The sequence below is a fragment of the Microtus ochrogaster genome (genome assembly GCF_000317375.1).
Source record: "Microtus ochrogaster isolate Prairie Vole_2 chromosome 14 unlocalized genomic scaffold, MicOch1.0 chr14_random_3, whole genome shotgun sequence".
Classification (NCBI taxonomy): domain Eukaryota; kingdom Metazoa; phylum Chordata; class Mammalia; order Rodentia; family Cricetidae; genus Microtus; species Microtus ochrogaster.
The window spans coordinates 10,835,641-10,850,300 of record NW_004949098.1 but is presented as its reverse complement, the minus strand read 5'-3'; the positions used below and the strand labels follow the sequence as shown (position 1 = coordinate 10,850,300).

At 46.4% G+C, this 14,660-nt stretch overlaps 1 protein-coding gene across 1 annotated transcript in view; it reads right to left on the bottom strand.

The window, feature by feature from the left end:
• The window catches only part of Dnah6 (dynein axonemal heavy chain 6), a 189,290-nt gene that overhangs the window by 52,006 nt on the left and 122,624 nt on the right, over positions 1-14,660 (bottom strand). Inside the window, exons 54-61 of the mRNA XM_005364722.3 lie at positions 13,547-13,743; positions 12,437-12,640; positions 11,634-11,759; positions 8,878-9,042; positions 7,908-7,975; positions 4,998-5,178; positions 3,301-3,480; positions 143-376 (exon numbers count right to left, since the gene is read on the bottom strand). Coding sequence (XP_005364779.1) covers positions 143-376; positions 3,301-3,480; positions 4,998-5,178; positions 7,908-7,975; positions 8,878-9,042; positions 11,634-11,759; positions 12,437-12,640; positions 13,547-13,743 — 1,355 coding nt within the window. The remainder of the gene's footprint in view (positions 1-142; positions 377-3,300; positions 3,481-4,997; positions 5,179-7,907; positions 7,976-8,877; positions 9,043-11,633; positions 11,760-12,436; positions 12,641-13,546; positions 13,744-14,660) is intronic.

Below are 14,660 nucleotides of genomic sequence, written 5' to 3'. Positions count from 1 at the left end.
CCCCCGCTCCCCATAGCCCCGCCCTCTGCCGAGCTCCAGCGGACACTTCCTTCCTCAGGTTGCTTCCGGTCAGCTATCTGGTTACAACAGTGAGAAAGGGAGTGCGCGCTAACAGGTGGGAGGACTTCACCCTCTCGGCTACCTTCTCCATTCCTGCAGCTCCGCGGAGGAAGAAATTCCACTCAGGCTCAGTCAGCTGCCCTTGCTGGCGCATGATCTCAACGCAGAGCATGAAGCTGTAGATGAGCTTGTGCTGCTCGAAGAGCCCCCGGGAAACATTGGTGTATGCAGTGAGCAGGGTCTGCTGCAGGAGGATGGTCAGGCGGTACTGCAGATCGTCAGCCTTCTCGGAAGTTTCGATCGTTGTGTTGAACAGCTGAGGAAGAAAGAAGGCTTTGACCAATCCTCTGTGGGAGAGACACCCTCCACCCGAGGCAAGGTGGGGTAAGTGGCCTACAAGCTTACCAGGTGGAAGAAACAACTGTGGAGTAGCTGACCGCCCCTCCCGTCTGGAGTCGGAACTATCCTGAGCAACTCACTAGACCTCAGCCTGAGTGCAGTGCGCGTCACTCAGGGCTGGACCAGAAACCGGGCCTGTGATCTTTGTGCCTTTGCTTCAGGGAGATGCTCTCTTGGCACCCACCCCATTTTCTTATAGTAAGATGGCCAATGTCTTGGACCACGAAGCTGTGTAGCTGGAGGATCACATTCACATGAGGGCTAGTCTAACTACTAATAGAAACCACAGGAAGAGACTCCCCACAGCTTGCCATATGTTCCTGATGGAAACCATAAACCAGGAAAGCTAGCCAGTGTTAATTAAATTCGAAGAAAATCAAAAGAGGGGGAATTGTAAACAAAATGTACCATTTTCCCCTAAAGAGTTAAATAAAACAAAATGCCATTAAAAAAACAACAACACTGTAAAGAGGCTCTTTGGAAGAAGTTTCAATTCCTCCAGGGCCAGCACTTCTTGAAATCAAATATGTGCACAAGGTTACACTTTCTGCTCCAAATCACTTCTGCTTCTCAGCTGTGCCTCTTTAAATTATCCAAGCAAGGAAGAATGTGGCAATTGGAAGTGAGGCAGGAACCCCTCTGCGTTAGGAGTTAGTACCCAGAGGGACTCCTGCCAGGTGGGCTAGCCAGGTGAGTGGGCACAGCTACGCACTGTTCTGAAGAAGCAAACCTTTTGCTTTGCTAAGCCACTTTGGACAGTGTGGTTATTTTCTTGAGATAGTAGACCCGCTTCTTAGAGGAAGTCATTATAGGTGCACAGCCCGGCCAGCTCGCAGAGGGGTGCGGCAGGCCTTTCCAGGGAAGGTGGCATTTTGCCTGGAAGGCAGGGTGCTCTAGATAGTAGAGAGAGTGCAGTTGGCACATGAACCAGTGAGTCTAACAGACTGGGTCAGTTTGGCTGCCGGGACCCAAGGAATCAGGTACTTCTGTCCTTCTCACTGTGAGCCACGCAGGAGCCGGCGGAGGCCTTTCTTGTACTGTCATGAGGGTGAATGTGGAGGGTTGGAAAAGTGGGGTACGCTAACTGCTCCACAGAGAAAAGGGGACGATATACGCTGTGAACTGGTAGGGGATGGGGAGAAGATAGAGGAAGATTGGAGAACACACAGCAGAAGATGGAGGGATGATCAAGTCTAGCTAAGGTTTAACTTAGCCCATAAATGTCAACACTGCACTCTTCCATTGAGTTCCCACTTAAATGAGTAGTTGTTAATTGCTGTAGCTATAGAAGCAAAAGCTGGGGGCAGCTGTGAGGATATGGATATGCTAAGTCGTCCCTCTCTAGTCACTTTATACTGGCTTTATGAACCCCATGATATGCTATATATCGTAAGTATGCATAAGAATATTTGCTGACTTTTTTTGCCTTTTTCCACTGAAGCTTTTGTATGTATAAGAAGTGCATATTGAGCATACTCACATCCACACTATTTTTATAATCTTTTTAGCTAAAATTCTTAACTTTTCCCCACCCTCTAACTATTTAGTTTTTAGATAAAAGAGATAGACCTGACAGGAGGAACAGGGAGGTGGAAGACTGGGCTAGTGAGGTACTCATGGAGTGAGCTTTCTGTTCCCCTGAAGTCTTCAGTGAACACAACAGAGCTGGCTGAAGCTCTGTGACTATAGATACTGAGCGTGGCTATAGAGACGGTGAGGCATCCGATCAGCCATCCTCAGGAGAGATCAGGTGAGAGTCAGGGGTGAACGCGAGGCAGGAGAGACTGAAGTAAAACAGGAGTGTCTCACTGTCGGGTGGTGAGACAGAAACAGAGCAAAGGGAAGTGAGTCCTCTGAATCAAAGGCACCAGGAAGATGGTGCAGGAAACATCCTGGGGAGGGGTGGGGGAGACACCGGAGCCAGCTTTGCTAAGGTCGGTGCCAAGCCCGCTGCAGCGTAGCGAGAACAAAGTATGGGGGTGAATATGAATGAAGTAGAAAGAGATTATTTTTCATTTTCACCTGTGTGGTGTGTTTGTGCATTTGTGTGTGTGTGATGTTTATGAACACTTTGTGTGTGTGAACATGTGCACATATGTGAACATGCATGTGGAGACCGGGGTTGATGCTGGGATCACCATCCCCAGTCACTCATTCACTTACTAATTAAGATAGGGTCTCTCAATCAAACCCAGCAGTCACCAATAGGGCTAGTGTTGCTAGCCAGCTTGCTCTGGGGATCCCCTGTCTCTGCCTTCTGAGGCTGGAATGATAGTCAGGTGCACCTAGCATTTCCTCTATTCTTCATTATTGAGCAGAATGCGCTTTAACTATTGCTACCTTCCTAATGCTGAGACCCTTTAATACGATTCCCCAAGTTGTGGTGAACCCAATCATAAATTTTTCGTTGCTACTTCATAACTGTAATTTTGCTACTGCTATGAAACATAATGTAAGTATCTGTGTTTGCTGATGGTCTTAGGCTACCCCTGTGAAAGGGTTGTTTGGTCCTCTAGAGTGGTCGTGACCCACAGGTTGAAAACCAATGCCTTAAAGAAAGAGATTCTTACAACAAAGGTGGGCAGGCCAGAGGGAAAGCAAGCAAGCTGAGGAAGCAGAAAGGAAATGAGCCTTGCCAAGCTCCGCCCTCCTCTTCCACTACAGCACTCTGCACTCACTGGGCACTGGACTCCTTAGGTGACCTGGTAGATGGGACTATTCTAGAACTCTGTGCCTGCGCCCCAATCCTGGAGGATTTTACCCCTAAACTTGATTCATGGCTTGTTAAAAGGCAACAAATGACCCACTTTCAAAGGGGACTCAAGACAACAAGGCAGTCACCTGTTTAAAATACTTGAGCGAATACTGATACATGGGATCGATTTCTGAGAGGCTAGCGATGACAAAGTACATCACGGAGCCCCGCGTGGCCACTGGGCGGTACTTCTCTCGAGCTATGTTGATCATCAGCTCCGTGGACTCTGCCTCCTTCAGCCTGGTTTTAATGGCGCCCGAAGTGATCTGAATAAACACACAACAAGTTCTTAGAGATCTGCTTCTGAAAAGTAGTGGGGATTCTGGAATGCATCCAGTCCAGTCTAAGAAAGAGAAAAGGATAAATCCAGGCTGTGGTGGTGCACGGCTTTAATTCTAGCACTCAGGAGGCAGAGGCAGGCGAATCTCTGAGTTTGAAGCCAGGCTAGTCTACAGAGCAAGACCCAGGATTACACAAAGAAACCCTTTCTCGGAAAACAAACAAACAAACAAAAAGAAATAATAAGGGGACATTAAAGCAAATGTGTGGTGAAAGAGGCTCTGGACCCAGGCACGTTCTTCTGACTGAGCTGACCCTGGCTCCTTGCAGTTAGGAAACCGAGAAGTCATGAGGAGGGCCTGGGGTGGGGCCCAGCTTAGAATTCTTGATGTGCAGAGACTCAGTTCTGCAAGGGCTCTTGGCAAGTGCTTGCCTCTGGACTAGCAGTGAGGCCAGCAGCTACTTTTTAACACCAACCAAATAAAAGATTACGAAACATGCTCCTATGTGTTCAAGGCTCAGTTTTCCCCTACTAAACCACTCTGTCTCTCTGAAGCAATGAGAATCACTGTATGGGCTGGGCTCTTTGCACACACTTCTGAAAACACTGTTTACGTTTGTGAAATAGCACTCCAGGATCACGAGCTTATGTACACCTCAGCAGTAGCCACGGGGTTCTATTGACACCGTGTGTGAGCACCCTGCCTGATGCTTAGAGAAGAGGTAATAGGGTGAGCTGCTCACAGAGTCCCACTGCATAGAACTCACCTACCTAAGGAAGGGGTAAGACACGGGCCCTCTAACTATGGCTTTAGATAAGCAGTAGCAAGGCTGTGATAGAGGCTTGGGTGGAGGTGACTGATGCCAGCTGGTGCCACTAGGTAGACTTCCTAGAGGAAGTGACAATGACTTTCCATTTGTATGTTGTCCTGGTTCTTCACGATCTTTGTTTTTAAAATGTTGAATAGACAAGAGGGTCGGTGGCCTACAGTTTCCATGCTATTTGGTTGATGGAGAGGCCTGAGAGCTAGGCATACTTTGTGTGTGTCCCCAGAAACTTACAGAAGGCCCACTCTTGTTCTGAAGATCTTGTAGGACACTCAGATTTTATTTCATGTGTATGGGTGTTTTGCCTGTGTGTGTATCTGCGCCACCTGGGCGCAGTGCTGGCAGACGCCAGAAGAGGGCACTGGATCCCCTGAAACAGGAGGTAGAGATGGCTGTTAGTCACAATGTGGGTGCTGCAGTTCCAACCTGGGTCCTTTGGAATGCCAGGTCCACCAGAGAGCCACCCAGGCCCCTACACTATGACTTTTGAAGCCATACAGTTCTTGCTTTGAGACAGAGTTTCCTTACATAACCCAGGCTACTCTGTAATTCACTACAGTCCAGGTAGGCGTGCAGTTTTTAATGCTCCTGTGTCAGGCTCTTGAGTGCTGGCACAGGTCTGCACTGTCATGGATGGAGGAACACGTTCTCTGCAAACACTAAGACTGCCACTTGCCTTTGAGTCCTGGAGCGTATCGATGAGTTCCTCGTTATCCAGAATATTCCCTTCGGACGTAAAGAGCAACTTCAGGATTTTGTCTTCAATGGATTTCAGCTGGTTTTTGTCAGTATTGATCCTCACAATGAGCTTGATTCGCTGTTCCTCCAACTCAGGTTTTTCAAGCCGCACCACATCACTAGATCCGAAGTTGAAAGAGCTGGATTAGAACTTGGTCAGCTCCCTAAGTCACCTCTGTTCCTTCCCCGTGTGTAGCTGTTCTGTTTGAGTATTCTGTAGCCAGGCATTGGGAGTGCTGCGCAGCTGAGTCTGAAAGCACATGTCCCTGGTTGCTGGGTTGGCATGACGGCTCTTCAGAGAACTGTATGCCAATCATATATTTATTTTAATATGTATCTATTTATTTGGTGTGTGTGTGTGTTTGCGTGCGTGCGTGTGTGTGTGTTTGCGTGCGTATGTGTGTGTGCGCGTGTGCACGCAGATGGAGGACAAATGATAACTGTGGTGGTGTTCCTCAGTAATGCTACCTAACCTATTTTGAGAGTGCCCCATTGGCCTGCAGCTCACCCATTAGGTTAGGTTGGCTGACTGAATGCCTCTAGTCATCTGGCTGTCTCTACCTTCCCAGTACCGGGATAAAACCATGGGCCACCACACCTGGCTTTCCATGTGAGTTCTGGAAATTTAACTGAGGTCACAGGGGCCCTAGAGATGGCTTAGCAGGTAAAGGCTCTTGGTACCAGGGCTGATGACTTGAGCTCAGTTCCTAGAACCCACATTTGGAAAAGAGATTACTAAAGCTGACAGGCGATTCTCTGACTTCTACACATGCTCCATGGTCTGGTGCATATGCTACTCCTGCTAAATAATAAACAAACAAACAAATATAAAAACTGATTGCAGGTCCCTAAGCTGGTCCATCAGGCACTCTATGGACTGAGTTGTCTCCCAGGCTGAAATGTCAGAGATACACGTTCTCTACCATTCTTCTCACAGCAAACTTCTCATAGTTTACCACTCCAGTCAGCCAGCTTCATTCACTAATGCTCATCTATGCCAAGTCAAAAAGAGGAAGCAGAATATTTTAGACAGGAGTCAAAAAAGGTGAACATGGGAGGTTATGAAACCTTACCATCTCAAAGAAGCAATTCTCTTATATAAATAGTTCATGAATTTATTCTTATCATAAAGCAACAGATGAAAAGATAGAAGTTCTATTTTGTCAGCTCCATCACCGTATCTGTTGCCCCCCTTAGGAGTAACCATGGTTTAAAAGGCATCCTTCTGAAGCCCTTCCTCTGGTGTTCTTAAAAAAAATAATAAAGGGTCTACAGAGCTAGTGCCAGGACAGACTCCAAAGCCACAGAGAAACCCTGTCTCGAAAAACCAAAAAAAAAAAAATAATAATAATAAAGGGGCAGGGCCTGTTCTTCTTGAACACGGGGCACAGGACAGACACGCACTGCGGAACAAACACAGACACGACACGGCGGCTCCCACGTGGGTCCACTTTAATGGGGGAGGGAAACACAAAAGGACAAAGGATGTGGGACACACGAGGAAAAGGCAGGACGAGAAGAAGGGGCCTCGTGTGGCCCTGCCTTTTAACGGGGGGCACAAGGGAATCTGGGAAGGATATCCCATACCTGCGCGCAGGTGCGCGCACAGGCAACCATAGTCCAGGAGGAGTCTGGGAGTTGTAGTTTTTCAAAAGAACAACATCTGGGCCACTGTGATGGCTCAGCAGTTAAAGGTGCCTGCTGCTGAGCCCGAAAACACTATCTTGAGTGAGATAACCCAGACCCAAAAAGATGAATATGGTATGTACTCACTCATTAGTGGACTCTAGCCATAAACAAAGGACATTAAGTCAATAGTTCACAAGCCTAGAGAAGCCAAACAACAAGGTGACCCCAAAGAAAAACATATATAGATCCTCTTGGAAATTGCAAGCAAACAAGATTGCCAGGCAAAAGTTGGGAGCATGGGAGTGGGGATGGGGGTATGGTTGGGGGAAGGGGAGAGGGGGAGAGAAAAGGGAAAAGGGAAAGACTGGAGAGAGCTTGGGGGAGTGGGAGGGTAGAGATGGAGGAAGGGCGGATATAGGAGCAGGGAAGAAGATATCTACATTAAGGGAGCCATTTTAGGATTGGCAAGAGACATGGCTCTAGAGGGGATCCCAGGTGTCCATGGGGATGTCCCCAGCTAGGGCCTTGTACAGCAGAGTGCAGGGTGCCTGAACTGGCCTTGCCCCACTATCATACTCATGATTATCTCGAATATCACCATAGAGTCTTCGTCCGGCGACAGATGGAGATAGAGACAAAGTCCCTCATCAAAGCAATGGACTGAGCCCCCAAGGTCCAGTTGAAGAGCAGAAGGAGGGAGAAGATGAGAAAGGAAGTCTGGACCGTGAGGGGTTGGTCCACCAACTGAGACAGTGTGCCTGTTCTAATGGGAGCTTACCAAATCCAGCTGGACTGGGACTGAACAAGCATGTGATCAAACTGGACTCTCTGAATGTGGCTGAAAATGAGGGCTGACTGAGAAGCCATTGATAAAGGCACTGGGACTTGTTTCTACTGCATGTACTGGCTTTTTGGGACCCTAGTCTATTTGGATGCAAAGCTTCCTAGGCCTCGATGGGGGGTGTTGGACTTCCCACAGGGCAGGGTTTCCTGCCCTTTCTTAAGGAGGCGGGGCGGAGGAAGGTGAGTGGGGGAGCGGGAGGGGAATGGGAGGAGGGAAGGAAGTGTAAATTTTTGAATGGAAAAATAAATAAATTAAAAAAAAAGAAATTTGTCAACCAAAATAAATAAATAAATCTCAAACCATCCTTCTAAACAAGACATTAGAAAACCCATGAACATTACCCAGCTTCCCAAACATACTCTCTCACCCGGTTACCTTAGCAACTGATCCTCCAGGCCCGATTTAGTTACAGTGAAATTGATGATGGTGACTTTGATGCACACCTGGAAGAAAAGCAGGGAGGACACAAATGCCTAAGCGCAGCTGGCATGATGTGATGGGCTTCCTTTATGGGACCAGGATCTCCGCTCTCCCGGAAGGATGTCTCTAGTCTGATTACACACATGCCTACCCACACGCACCAAGTAGACCATGGCGTTCAAAAGTCAATGGCTTCAGAATTCCATTCATGATTTTCTCTCCCTCTTCCCCTCACTCAGGATCCTATGTGATAGCTTAAGGATCAATGAGCCAGAAAGGGATGGCAGCAGCATTTTAGAATTAACAAATTAGGTTTGAATTTCAGCTGCACCCTGCAGTGGTTGCATGATTTTAGGCAAACCTTTCACCTCTGTCAGGTTTTTGTTTTTGATAGTTATAAAGAATTCACAGGTTATATGTGGGGACTGGACAAAGTAATAAAATCAGTTACATATAATGCCTTGCCCATGTCTGTTAAAAAGAAGCTTTATGGAAATAAAGTGAGCTGCTTTACGTCTTCCATCTTATCATAGCATCTTTAGGGGAAACTATTAGTATACTCTCATAATGTTCAGATTTCCCTTGAAAAAAATCAAGGGCATGGGGCAGGCAGAAGGTAATACTTCTTGCCATTTCTAACAACAGTTACTGGAACTCTGGCCAGTGAATGATTCTCTAAATTCTCTAGAGTTTTCTAACAGTATTTGGGAGTACAGGACATGGACAGGTTGTTGTTCTGGGGACTGACTGGGTGGGGCATTGTGTCCTATGGAAGGAAAGGAGGGTGGCGGAGGGAGAGAAGGGGGAGCAGGAGAGGTTGTCAGCTGGTCCCTGCATGGGGGACCCCACCAAGCTTTGGCGTCTCATCACACATAACTCATCTGGGTGAAAGGTTCCAGCTCATACACTAGCGGCTCATACACACCTCAGGCAGGTAGTGTGGGTTCGGCATTTTCGTTGTCATATAGAACCTGAAGCTCTTGTCGTAATCAATGTCTGAATCTCCAAGGCGGATGAGTAGTCTTCCACCACTGATGAAAGTTTGTTTTAAAAGAATGGGTTCCAGGGCTGGATCCAGGACTTCTCTGAGCTTAAAAATGGAAACGAACCATGAAGAAAACAAAAAACAAGAAACAAAAACAAAACAAAACAAAAAAACAAATGGAAAATGGATGCCACCAATTTGACATTTAAGTCTCACGATTGACTTTGAATAAGTACTTTCCCAGTGATCATGTATTTCCTAATACTCTTACATTACCTCTAACAGTGCGTGCTCTCTGATTAGTTATCACTTGCACACATGACTACCGGGTGACCTCAGCTGTCTACACACAAGTAGGTCTATGTGGTGATGCCATTTTCTGCAACTTCCTTTTGATCTCAAAGAGACTAAACTTTTGCTAGACCTTGTATCCAAGTAAATAATCTGCCTTGATGTCATCTAAGATTGTACACTTAGTTGGTGAGCTAGTGGTGTAGTGAGAGACCCTGATTCATAGACAAGACGTAGACTGATAGAGAAGGACACCTGAGGTCAACCTTTGCCTGCCACGTGCATGCACATGTGACCCACACGGAACCCTGAGATAGACAAGACTGGTTTCATGCTGATAAGCAGGCAGGGACCAAGTCTGAAAGGAGCACTGTAGCAAATAGAGAGGATCCAACAGTGAGCATCGTGGAGATGACTCCAAGCTCTGGAGAGCAGGGAAGGCCTGGCTGGCGCATCCCGTCCCTGTGGAGAGACTGACTCCCAACGGTGTTCTGCTATAGATAAAGGGCTTTCCTGCACAGGGGACAACACTACAGAAGGATTTTGTTCTCTGATGTGAAGGAGAAAAGTCCTGGAACCTCTCATGTCTCAAATTAAGCGCAGGGTTGAGAGCATAGCTTGAAGCTAACATAACTGTGCCACAGACTTCCAGAGACTTCCCTCTGTCACATGACTTCAGGGTTCAAGGCAGGGCCTGCGATTCATTCCAGCACCTTCTCTGTGTTGGTCAAAGCTTGGATGCATTGAGGTTGCTCTACGTGGCTCCAATGGGGAGTATTGTAACTCTGTTTGGATTTTCTAAGTAGTAAAGATGGCTCAGATAGTTGAACCTCTTACTGCCTTAGTTTCTCCATTAGAAGAATGGGATAATAATAGTATCTATCTGGTAAGGCTGAATTAAGAATTAATAAATTAGGATAGTGAGAATCAGATTTTGACGGGTTCCCACAAATGTTAGGGATGACATGTTATTATCTGTCCTTGTTACAAGGGCTGCAGTTAAATTACCCTAGTCAATATCATTTCTGAGCACCTTTTGTGCTCTATCAGAGATACTTCTACATGGGATTGAAGTGGTCACAGCCCATGCTTTTATTTATTCCTTCTCTCTTTAAAAAATGGAATGGCAAATTAGGAAAGCAAAGTGTGGTCATTAGGCAATTGCATTCTGACAATAAAATTTGCTTTGAAGCAGAAGGTAGATCTAGCTAATACCTGACCAAAATTAACCATAGAGGTTTTGGAGAACTGAGGAAAGATAGAGAGACAGTAAGTAGTAGGGCGGGGCTTAGAGAGGGTCTCAGCCCTTTTGGATGGAGGAAGGACAGAAATAGGAGGTCACTGGTCACTTCTCCACCACGTCTCTGATCATTCAGGTTCTTATCCCAGTATCTAACTCCCAAGTTTTTATTGAATTAGATAAACACATCAGACATCTTTTTGTCAGAGTGTTTTTTTCCCAGCAAGAGGATGAAACTAGAACAGATCATATCCCTGCTCTTATTGGCTATCGCTGTATCCTGGTTGTTCTTTCAGAGCTTTTGCTTGAATGATCTCTTCCTCCCTTCCCTCACTTCTTTTCTTCTTTGTTTACTATGTTTGTCCTCAATGAGTCTATGTGCTATTGAAGACAGGGACTCTGTTGATATTATTTGCAGTTCGCTCTCAGATGTCTGCGGAATGAGCGAACAATGCAAGCAACATTAGTCTTGGAGTGATAAATCTCACGGCAGAACATTTTCCCTCAATGAGTCATGCTCTCCTGTGGGCTGGGAGTGTAGCTCAGTTGGTAGCGTGTGTGCCTAGCATGGCTGAAGTCCCAGGTTCTAGCTCTAGCACTGGAGAAATGAGTTTTGATGGCACAGTCTGTAATTCCAGCATTCAGGAGGTAGAGGGAGGTAGAGTGGACCAAGAGTTCAAGGTAACTTTTGGCTACATAATAAGTTTGAGACCAGGCTGTATACATGAGACTTGTCTCAAAAAAGGTTCATTTTTACTAGTCATCAATTTAATCTGACCTTGCACCCAAACAGAAATAATGATTACATCTACTGGAATAGGTCATAGCCCACCATTAGTGTGTGGCATGTATGCAGACAGGGGTTCCTACTGTCATTACTGCTTTGAATTTTCCATCCTTGAAGGCCCACTGTGAGGCCTGGGAATGAGCAGTGTTGGAAACTAAAGACTCAGCTACAAAATAATGTGGTGAAACTTCCTTCAGCTAACGGATTCCAGCTCATCCGAGAATGTACTGTTTGAGTAGCAACTGATTTGACCAACTTGAAAATGGACTTGGCTGGGGTCCTTCACATGTGCAGGTGTGGTCCATTGGCCTGAACAGACAACATGCCAGACATTGGATAGTTAGGAACTAACATGAGAGGGCAAAGCAAAACTCAAACCTCTTCCAGCAAGACAGGCAAACCCAGCCGGATAGAATTTTCTAGAATCCGTAAGAAATTGTTGTCTGTAAGCTTAATGACCTTTAGCCCACTCTTGCTCTCCTTGTTTCTTATCCAGCGGTTGGCCTGTGAGAGAAAACGCACAGTCAGGGAAGGGGAAGTTTCTAGAATAAAGTTTAGAGAGACTGTTTGACTACCTTGGAGACATAAAAAACAAAACCCCAAACAAAGCTAAAATTCCTCTTCCCATGAAAACACCGCTTAAGTCCAATGTTTGAGCTTCCTCTTTTTGTCCAAGTTTAAAACAAAGGAAGAGAAGAGCAGCCTAGGAAAGCCAGGTGTCTGTCATTCAGGTCCTGAGACTTTCGCTGGCGCTTCCTGTGCTGGTCCCTGCTTAAGTATTTAGGAAACCAGACAGCAGGGCTCTTTAAATTGAAGGCAGGCTTGCCCCAATTCCATCTACTCTGACTTCAAACTGATTTCTAAGGCTTTTTAGGATAAAAGTATTCACGATCACGAATTTCTGTCAATTTATATGCTCCCTAATAGAAGACGGAAAACTAATGCCAGTCTTCTAAATAAAACTAGTGAAAATGAAGAGAGAGCTCTCGGGCAGGTCCCTTCTGACTTTTCACAAGACCAAACACTCTGGAGGGCCAGGGACTCTGAGCAGAAGCCTTCTCAGCTCCCCTGGTCTAAGTCTCCACGGCCATTCAATTCTGTCAAATTTCTCTCTTCCCCGTCAGCACAGGTAGATAAATATTCAGCAGAGGGACCCTCGGTCACAAGCGTTTGCTACACACCTGATCTTGGGGATCAATCATCAAAGGCCACCTTCTCCCCTGAGTAACCAAAATGCCATTTTCCGTGGATATCAAGTCTCTGGGAAGCCCGTCTGTGTTCCACTGCCGGATTTCGTAGGGATCTCCAAGAATGTTAATGAGACTGAAGGAGGGGTCAATCGGGATGTCCAGGACCAGGCAGGACTCAATCCAGCACTCTATAAGCTGTATAAATAAGGAAGAACATTCAACACACGGTGGAGAGCAGCAAGAAGCCAGTGCCTGGGGTAGCTATGGCTTACTGATATCCATAGGGGACATGGAACAAAGAAGTGGCCTAAAACCCAGGGATCCGGCACCAGAACAGTGTCATTAGCTATAACACAGGCATGCTAGCGTCAGTGTGGACTCCAGTCTTCTCATGTGAAGAAACTGTGGTTCTCGTGATGGCTGTGCGTACCGCTGCGTCATACAGAACTGTCTTTCCCTGCTCCCCAGCAAAGGACTGTTCACACTGAACCAGGGGACCCCTGAGCACTTTCTGAGTCTGGGTGGCTCTTAGACCAGGTTCCACTGCTCAGGAAGAAAGTTATTTCATAAAAAATGGCTATGCAATTCTTCCCGAAATGAATTTTCTCTGGAAAATTAGACATGTAGACAGAATATCTGTGTTCTGATAAATTATATATGTGTGTGTGTGTGTACATGCATATAAAGACAAAACCCCGAGAAAATGCAGTGCATTGTTCCTTTTCATCTTCTCTTTGTGCTTGTCCTGCCTCTTCAAGAGTCTACATTTATGCTGACTTTAGATGCCACTTGTGATATAAAGGCAGGGACCTCAGGGTATTCTTGTTCCCCCAGGTCACTGTGTTGAGTGATGGATAGCTTTATAATGTAGGAGGAGGAAAGAGAGAAATATGTTATTGGACATCTAGGTGTAGATGGCCGGTCACCAGACAACAGGAGAGGTAAATACATGTGTGTGTATGTGTGTGCATGTGTGAACGTAATAAACATTTCTGCTCTGATGAACTGCCATAGGGGAGAGCTGCCATCTAAACCGAGGAAACCGGGTTCCCCGTGCCCCACCCACTTCCCCCAGCTTCTTAACACTCTTCACTTACTCACCAACTGCCGGTACTGGGCCGTGAAAGCCCCATAATAAGCCACGCAGGCCGCTGCTATAAACACATTGCCAACGATGTTCGCTATCTCCTCCTGGAATTTCTCAATGCTTTCTTCCCACCGGACCTGCTCATCTCCTAAGGCAGCCGTCAGCTTTCCCGCACGTACCAGGCGTGCTTTGGTCAGGGCCATGTTCTTTGCTGGACAGTGTTGGGAACATTAGGTCATATTAGTCAATATTTTCCAAATTATTTTTTATTTCTTTGCTTTTTGAGACAGGGTTTCTCTGTCGCTTTGGGGCCTGTCCTGAAACTAGCTCTGTAGACCAGGCTGGCCTCGAACTCACAGAGCTCTGACTGTCTCTGTCTCCCAAGTTTTGGGATTAAACACATGCGCCACCATTGCCCGACTTATTTTCCAAATTATTAAGAGTTGATTGATTTGCTTTGGTTTCCAAAGGAGCTGGTATTACATAGCCAGAGACGTTCACACCAGTTCCTCCCGTGTGGACATTTCAGAGCCAAGTCTAGTCTCTTCCATACTGGGAACTTCCTGTGTGCTCCTTACTCTGGCTGAAGACAATGCTCTCTGCGGTCTGCGGTATTTATTGTTTACACCAAAGTCACGTGTTCTTTAGAGTTTAACATAAATGCTCTACCAAGGCTTTTGTATGTAAGATGGGGAATTTATACAGCATCTGCATCCTTCCCACCGGATACTAGAGAGCTCATTAGAGGACCACAAAAGCACCTTCTGCTGTTCCATTACAGCTGAGACACAGCTCGGCCAGGAGGAGTGTTTGCTGCTCCTGCAAAGGACCTGAGTGTGGGTCCCAAAACCCTTGTCAGGTGGCTCACAACTCTGGCTCTGGGGCATCTGACCCTCTTCTGCAGGCACTGCAGTCATGTGTTTACACACATACACACACACACATACACACACACACACACATACACACACATACACACACATACACACACATACACACACATACACACACATACACACACATACACACACACACACATACACACACATACACACACATACACACACATACACACACATACACACACATACACACACATACACACACATACACACACACACACATACA